Source organism: Nicotiana tomentosiformis, chromosome 2 (assembly GCF_000390325.3).
Source record: "Nicotiana tomentosiformis chromosome 2, ASM39032v3, whole genome shotgun sequence".
In the NCBI taxonomy this organism is placed as follows: Eukaryota; Viridiplantae; Streptophyta; class Magnoliopsida; order Solanales; family Solanaceae; genus Nicotiana; species Nicotiana tomentosiformis.
Window position 1 is genome coordinate 136,598,109 of NC_090813.1, and position 8,276 is coordinate 136,606,384.

The 8,276-nt window shown below is 30.6% G+C and overlaps 1 protein-coding gene across 2 annotated transcripts; it reads right to left on the reverse strand.

The window, feature by feature from the left end:
- Positions 1-221: 221 nt before the first annotated feature.
- On the reverse strand, positions 222-4,700 carry LOC104094821 (uncharacterized). Of its 2 annotated transcripts, none has more exons than XM_009600817.4 (4): positions 4,340-4,700; positions 3,858-4,087; positions 3,240-3,520; positions 222-527 (listed from the first exon to the last, which is right to left on the reverse strand). In XM_009600817.4, the coding sequence occupies exons 1-4, from the start codon at positions 4,464-4,466 to the stop codon at positions 386-388; spliced, it is 780 nt and encodes a 259-aa protein (XP_009599112.1). In that variant the 5' UTR covers positions 4,467-4,700; the 3' UTR covers positions 222-385. The 2 variants fall into 2 exon arrangements, with proteins under 2 accessions (XP_009599112.1, XP_070052242.1); XM_070196141.1 differs by lacking the exon at positions 4,340-4,700 and adding an exon at positions 4,153-4,195 and having other exon boundaries at positions 3,858-4,112.
- Positions 4,701-8,276: the final 3,576 nt, after the last annotated feature.

An 8,276-nucleotide genomic window follows, 5' to 3' on the forward strand; every position in this document is an offset into this window, starting at 1 on the left:
ATAGGGAAATTACCATTTACCAATTGATTAACAATCTGTTGGCAAAATTGCGCGTATATCAGTTCTGTTGGTAAATTTGCAATATCAGTTCTGTTGGTAAATTTGCAAAAGAATTTCATGCTCCTTGATAATTTACTAGCAAAAAAACTAATAATAAATAAATACTAACACAATTGATAGCATATCCCCAAAATATGAAACCTTAAGTCAAAACCAGACAATGAAGAAAAATGTAAACCTCAATTTGCCGGAACAGTTGATAGATAATATGCTAGCTAGATATGCTTTGAAATTTGTACCCTGCTATATATGCCATTATGAAATTTCAATTGGTTTCTGGTATAAGATATATATAGAATGAAAAAGAAAATAATGAAGTCGCTAATTAAGAAGTATGGCTGATTAAACTTGTCTTTAAATCTTGTATAATTTCATCACAAGTTGATCTGCATTGCTTGGGTAACAGACAAGTCGTCGCTAATTGTGGTAACTTGTCCAAGATGAGTTCCCCATCCAAAGCCAATACTCTGCGCATTCATTGAATCTTAAACAGATCAGCAGACAAAAACCAATGCATGTATATTTTGTCAGCATTGCACATTTACATTTGATGCTTTTTAAACAGATACGTGCTTATTAAATATATATATATATATATATATATATATATAGAGACGGATCCAGAAATTAAAGGTATCGGGTACCACATTTTCTTTAATGTACACCTTATTTTGACTATGAAGTTTTTTAGAAACATATATTTTGTTCGGTTCGGTCTCTTTCGATTTTATTAAGTCAACTTAATAGGTTTTTGATATGCAAATATGAAAATTACCTCTTTTATACTAAGAAACAAATAGAGTTCACCATAGGAGGACTCACTGGAATAGTTCTCAACATTTTCAACAAACAATCATATCTCTATTATTAACAACACAAGTTAAAACAATATTTTCACTAGGGGAATGCTTTCCTATATATCAAAAATAAATATTCACAAGTAAAATTAATATTAATATTTTTTATTTAGAGAATCACGTCCTCTCTATTAAACTTGCACAAGTAAAATAACATATTCGATAAGGGAATTACACCAATTTAGAATAAGAATAATAGAAAAAGCATCTCTAATAGCTATTATATGCTACATAAGTAAATGTAAAACTAGATAAACTACAAGTTTTAAAAATTAAATCCATAAATTTCATGTTTTTCCCTATGCAATGCGTACCAAATTTTCATGATAATTTAGAAGTAAAAAGATCTAAATTCAGATACAACCATAGAAAAGTACAAATTTTTATGATATAATAAATAAAAGAAATTTATAAAAAATATATTTGATCTCAATCCAAGATTCTTATTGAGACCCAAGTTTTTATGTTTTGGAAGAAGAAAACTCACATATATGAGATTAAGAACAATAATTATATTTACACGTCGAATGTTTAAATCAAATCATGTCAATATATCATAGTTAAGTGATAAATTAATGTGAGAATGTATATTAATTAACTATAGTTTAGTGTTAACCATATTTGTGAATACATGTGTCATGTATTTATTGGTGTGCGAGTAAGTATTTACCTCGGAATATGAGCCTTACACGCAGGAAAAGCTTGCAAAACGCATTTTCAGTCATGACACTTTTGTCTAGTTTGAGACTACGGGCGGCAGGATTAAATATTTAACCTTATTTAAAAGAAATTCAACATATGCATATATAAATTTTGCCAATCTAGCGAGTGTCATACCACCCCCAACTTAAGGGGTGGATTCGCCACTGTATATATATATATATAGTTTTTCAAAAGTTTATTTATATAATATATAAATATTATACGAATAAAAGATTTTGAGATCGTACGTCTAGACTTGCTGGCGAGCATGTAGATCCGACCATGCCTAGTCACTCCCCGTTACAAAAGGAAATTACGGATGAGACTCTCCATTTTTCAGTGTCTCTATTTCCTCAAGTTACTACTTGAATCGGAGACACATGTCAAATTTAAAATAAAAGGCTAAGATTTAAATGACTAAAACAAGAGCCCTAATCATGGTTAGAATCATTAATTTCTTCCATATTTTTGCTCCTAAGTTTTTTTGCAGCCCCACAATTCTAGTTCCAAAGTTATCTCTTTCCTAAATATGTTACAAACTTTTCTTTTCTTCCTGTAGTAGTTTAGACCATTAATTTGACCCACATAAATTAGTAGTAGTGCAAAAAAATATTAAAATAAATATTGAAAAGTTAGTTCCATGCACATCAAGATTTTCCTCCCAAGAGAACGTGAAACAAATTTGGGAAAATTCACAAGTTGTGATAAAATCGCTTCAAATATAAAAAGACTTAATTAGCTGGTGGCAAACTCCAATCATATCACATTTCTCATCGTTTCTTTTTCTTAAAAATAATATAGTAGTTTTGCAAACTTTTTTGGACCTTAATAAAGTAAATTCATTTTGGATGAAAATTTTGTTTTGAGATTAATAATTATAATCATTGCATTCAAAATCCTTTTGGGTAATTATAGTCTACGTTTAAAGTAAGGTGAAACACATTACATGAGATTAACAAACATTGTACAAGAAAAGATCGATAAACTAAAGTCATTGTTTAAAATAAATATATTTAGGAAAGAGATAATGAAAAGCTAGAATTGTGAGATTATAAAACTATTTGAGAGAAAATATATAGAAGGAATTAATTATCTAACCATGGTTAGAGTCTTGCTAATAGTCAATTAAATCTTAGCCTTTAATTTTAAATTATAATATGTGTCTTCAAACCAAGTAGGAACTTGGAAAAATGGAGACAATAATTGAAAAATATTAGTGGATATCGAAGAGTATTGAAGTTTTAACACTAACATTGTAAATAATGTTGATATTATCAGTACCTTTAAATGGTTCATAACAGGTTATTAATTATCATATTTTGTAAGAGTTACCTATTTTATTAGGTTGACTTAATCTTATGATATGAGAAATACACTGCCATTGTTCAAAACTAAAACTTTATTTGTGTACGGTAATATGTTCATTGTTAGAGTCTACCTACCGACTAACTACAATTTTTCAAAATTAATTTGGTCAAATGAGGAGCTTTTTCATGGGTCCTAAATCTTTTGTCAAAAATTTACGGAAAGCAAAATTTGATGATAGTATAAGGAGCACAAGATACACAAAAAAGGGAATTGAAGAAAGACAAGAATGCTGCCTTTTATTTGAAAACATACCCGTTGAGTTTGCAAGCAATGTAGGAATCCACAAATTGTTGAGTGCTCCGTAGGCTCAAATTCCCACAAAGCTTGTAATACTTCTGCAGATAATACTTCTGATGTTGGTTTTCGGCAAGAAAGAATTCATATTTAATTTCTTTCGAGAATGGAGTAATCTTTGTAAGAATCCTCCTATTAAGCTTCATTTGCCGCCTTATCTTTGACTCCTGTGCTTGTTTCCTCTCTTCTTCTGTTGAACAGAATATTGCTGATCTCAAGTGTGTACTTAACCCGAAATTCTGCATAATAGTACATGCCTCACATATAAATTTAAACTTCTACTTTCCTCTCTTTCATTTTATAATAATATAACGGGTTAGACTGGGTACTATGTTTTTCTCATAAATAAAGAAAGATTTTGGGCACATACCAAAATTATTTTTAGAACTTATGATCCTAAATTCCTAAATATGTCATCAATTTCTATAATTATATATGGGAGCATGTCGTTAAGTGTATAATGGGGATTTTGGACTTAACGAATTTCATTTTTTAAGAATAAATTAAAAAGTGAAGTGTGTCGTATAAATGGAATCAGAGAGAAAGTTAAAGGAGTAGAGGAGATGAGATACTGACAAGGAAATGTTTGTTGGTTGGATCATGAATTTCCCAGAAAAAATCACAAAGAGATGTGTAAGAAACGACTCTCTTGTCATATGTGATCTTCACTGCTTCAGTATGACCTGTTGTTCCTTTAGAGACCTCTCTGTAAGAAGGTTTCCTTGTAGTTCCTCCACTGTATCCAGTTGCTGTTTTTACAACTCCTTCTACTCGACCATATGCAGCTTCTAAATCATGGAATTTATCTGCAATTTTTTTAAACCACATCAACTACTACAACGATTAAAAAGATACTACCGTTGTTTCTAACTTGGCACAGAATCAATAAAAAGAGACTGTAATTTTGACAACATGAAATTATTTTTCAGACTTCTGATCTTAAACAAGTTACGATATTCCTGTAGCTATAAGACCTTGTTACTAAAGTTAAAGTAAAAGTTTTAAAGTCCAAGAGTTTCCAACAACAGAAATATGTCATTCTAGAGAGAGAGATGTACCTCCAGCAAAAATTGCATGACAGAGGAATTCTGCCGGAATATCGTTAGCAGTTAACAGAGTGTTATCGGACTTGGGTTTGTCTGAATCTTGAGCTTTGCTCTGTCCGAGTAACTTGAAGTAGCGCATAATTGAAAAAATATGTACTTAGTCAGAAGGAGATGAGTGAATGGCCTCTAATTTATGGATATTATACCTTAGTCTTTAAGGGAAGACGAATGACATATACATATATATACCAACAAAAAGCTGCGTAGTATGAACTATACAGCCTGATTCAACACCACCTTGAAAAGTGCTTAATTTAGAAAAACGTGTGGCTTGTGGTCAGAGTCGGAACGCTAGGTGTCATCTAATACTGTCTCACAAAAGTTTGCTTTAATTTATCTGTGTAAATAATAGTATATAATTTCTAACAAATAATAATACTTATATATGTACAACAACTAGACACGCCTTGAAAATTAGTGGAGGACCCATAATTTTATTAAAGCGTGATCAATAAAGTAAAATCTGTATGTTGATTTTTCCTTTTTCCAATAATGCCCATGATTGTTTTTTTCATTTTGAGGTGATGTTAAATACATAAAATAAACAGTAAACACAAGTTTATTACATATAAAATAATTAAAAGACATAAAAACAAAAATACACCAATTTGCACGTACAAGTTATAACTTTTAAATGATAATTTACAAATAATAAGTAATATAACATAAATTGTAACTCCATATGACACAAATAATAAGTTTTAAAGGAAATATGAGCTAACAATCTTAATATATTACTTCAAATAGAAGTAGTGTAAGCTAAAAAGGCAAAGGAAACGAAGCTAAATTAGGAAAACATACGGCATCTACGTACAGCCAGATTCAAACCCACGCATTCTATGGGAAACTGATCGTGCTTGACCACTAAGGCCTCATTTGTTTTCAACTAATGAAGATCTGAATCTTAATCATTCAGATCTCAGACATTAAGTGTGTTTGTTTTTAAAATTTGAATTTTAATTATTCAGATCTTAATCGTTAAGTGTGTTTGTTTTTTTTACTTCACAACCACTTAATAGGTCTGAATAGGTCTGTATCATTAAGATCTATAATAGAGACTTAATTTCATTAAGATGCTATCAGTCATATTCATTATTAACTGTCGTCACCGCCTACCATTATCAACTACTACCATGCCACTCACCACCACCATACTCAACCACCGCCACCATCATTCTCAATCATAACCGGCACCATTATCGACTACCACCACTCACCATCCCCACCACTGCCACCACCATCATTCTCAACGACAACTAACACTCATCCACCTCAATTACCACAACTAACTACCCATCACAATCAACAACTATAGCTGGCTCTGCCTATTATTATAAACTACCACCACCCACTACCATCTTCCTCAATCACGACTACCACCACCACCACCCTCCATTATTAACTATCACCACCCACCACCACCATCCTCAATCATAATAGCTACAACTACCAATCACCACTAGCTACTACCCTAAATTACAATCATCAACCAAATCTACCACCAACCACCGCTTTTAGTCGGCATTCACAAGTACTATCGTTAGCTATCACCACCAGCAACTATCATATTTTAAAAAGCTATATATTTTAGTGATGGAATATTAGATTAATTAGTATTTTATTTGAATTTTATAAATATTAATTTTTAAATAAACGTAAATTTTATACATTCAGATGTTAAAAATCAAACAGTCTTAATCATTTAATATTCAGATCTTAATATACATCATAACATTCAGATGTGTATTCAGATTCAGATGTCTTAATCTTAATACACATCTTGATATTCAGACGTGTATTCAGATTCAGACGTGTTAATCTTAAAAAAAGCAAATGAGGCCCCTTCGCAATTGTGATAAGTGGGTTTATTTATATTAAATGTACATTTTTCAAGTGTAATTTACACATGCAAATAACATAATTTTTCGACGAAGAGGATTTAGTTGAACACACTTGCTCCCATGTGGATTCGCCTCTATTGAAAATGATACAAACTATATACTATCAATTTGAAATAGCACACATAATCTTAAAGAATCATAGTGTCATATTTAAATTAATTTACAAGTCGAATTATAATAACAGACCAACACCAGTTGCGTAAAATTTTTATTGAGAGGTATCATCCAATGCCGCTTCGCAAAGCTTTTCCTTATATGTAAATGATGTATTTTGTTTTTAAAAAATATGTTAATTGTATCTTGAATTTTATGATCCTAGTTATATTAGATTTTCTCGTATTTTTAAGAAACTCATAGTCCCTATAGGTTTGAAAAATTTATTACTCTAATAGATTTGGAAAAGAAAAATTTGTTATCCTTGTAAGATTGAGGAAACCTTTCTCGTATAGGTTTGGGACTACTTGAGATCTTTATATGGGGGTTGTAGTTGAAAATTTATTGTACTATTTTTTTTTCATTCATAGTGAAAAACTCTCTCTGCTTCTGCTCCGAGGATTAGCCTTAGTCGAACCTCGTTAAATCCTTATATTATTTTCTTCTCTATTTTTGCTTTGTGTGTATTTGTGTACTAGTTAACCTACGATCTTCCTCAACAATTAATTAGACCCATGCGAGTTTCTTCACAAAATCTAAGGTATTAAGATGTCTTCATCATCTTTAATAAAGTACGAATTATAAAAATTCGATGGCGATCTAGTTTTACTCTATGGGAGATTCAGATGAGATCTTCTCTGGTGTTACAAGGGTTATAGAAGGCAATTGATGAGGATTTTTCTGGAAGATGAAAGAGTCAAAGAAGGCAGACTTTAAAAAGAGGGTTTTTTAGTACGATCTTCATGAGTGTTACAGATAGAGCTCTTTGAAAATTTGGTAAAGAAAACAACAACGGATGGAAGAAGCTGGAAGATCTATATTCTAAGAAATTGCTGACATTCTGCCTCTACCTGGAAAAATAATTGTACAATCTCTGTATGAACGAAGTTACACTTGTTAAAACTCACCTTGATAAGTTTAATTCAATTATAATGGACCTTAAAAATGTAGATATCAAAATTGAGAGTGAGAATTAGGCCTTGATTATGTTATGTTCTTTACTAGCATCTTACGATATATAACACATGGTCACCCATCTGAATTTAACACTCCAAAAGATTGCCAAGAAGTTCATATTGATTATGAAGAACTTACTAAGACAATACAAAACCTTTGAAATTCTAGATTTATATTTAATAATTAAACTTTGAATTTACTCTTTTTTCGTTAATTTAGTTATTGTTAAATGTAAACTTTAATTTGCAAGTTTGAAATAAGAATTATAAGTGCAATTTTTTTCATCTTCATTGTATTTTATTATCTTAAATTCTTAATGAAATATTCAAATATTAGAATTTTACGGCCTTTGAATCCTTTATTCAAACACTCCTTTTATATAATTTTTTTGTTTTATATTTTTACTTTATATTAATATAAATTACGATAGTTATATAAAATACAAAAAAAAATTACATAAACCCGGCCCGGAACCGTTCTGGTTAATTTTTTAATGGATGAACCCGGACCCGTTAAGCCCGATTTGTAAAACCCAATAACCGGCCTGAATTAATGACCGGCCGATCACTATTTTTCTCAATTCGAACCGGCCCGACTCACTCCTTTGTCACCTTTAATATGAAGGATTTTATTTGGACGGTGATATTATGATCGGATGATGTTCGTCCTTGGAAAATCAAACCGCAATATAAAATTATATGATCTCTTATTCATTGGTTTTCGAATTTATAGACACTAGTATAAATTGTAATCTCTTGATCACTTAATTATTTTTATAAGAACCCTAACTGAATTCATCATTTTTATTCTGCATCTCAACGATGTTACAGCAAACATGATTTTTCATTATTAAATCCAAATTAAGGATCTATATCAAA

Coding starts and splice junctions, on each gene's coding strand:
- LOC104094821 (XM_009600817.4), bottom strand. CDS start 4,466: ATGCGCTACTTCAAGTTACTCGGACAGAGCAAAGCTCAAGATTCAGAC. Junction 3,521..3,857: donor CAACCAACAAACATTTCCTT/GTCAGTATCTCA, acceptor ACTATTATGCAG/AATTTCGGGTTAAGTACACA. Junction 528..3,239: donor ATTGCTTGCAAACTCAACGG/GTATGTTTTCAA, acceptor ATGAATGCGCAG/AGTATTGGCTTTGGATGGGG.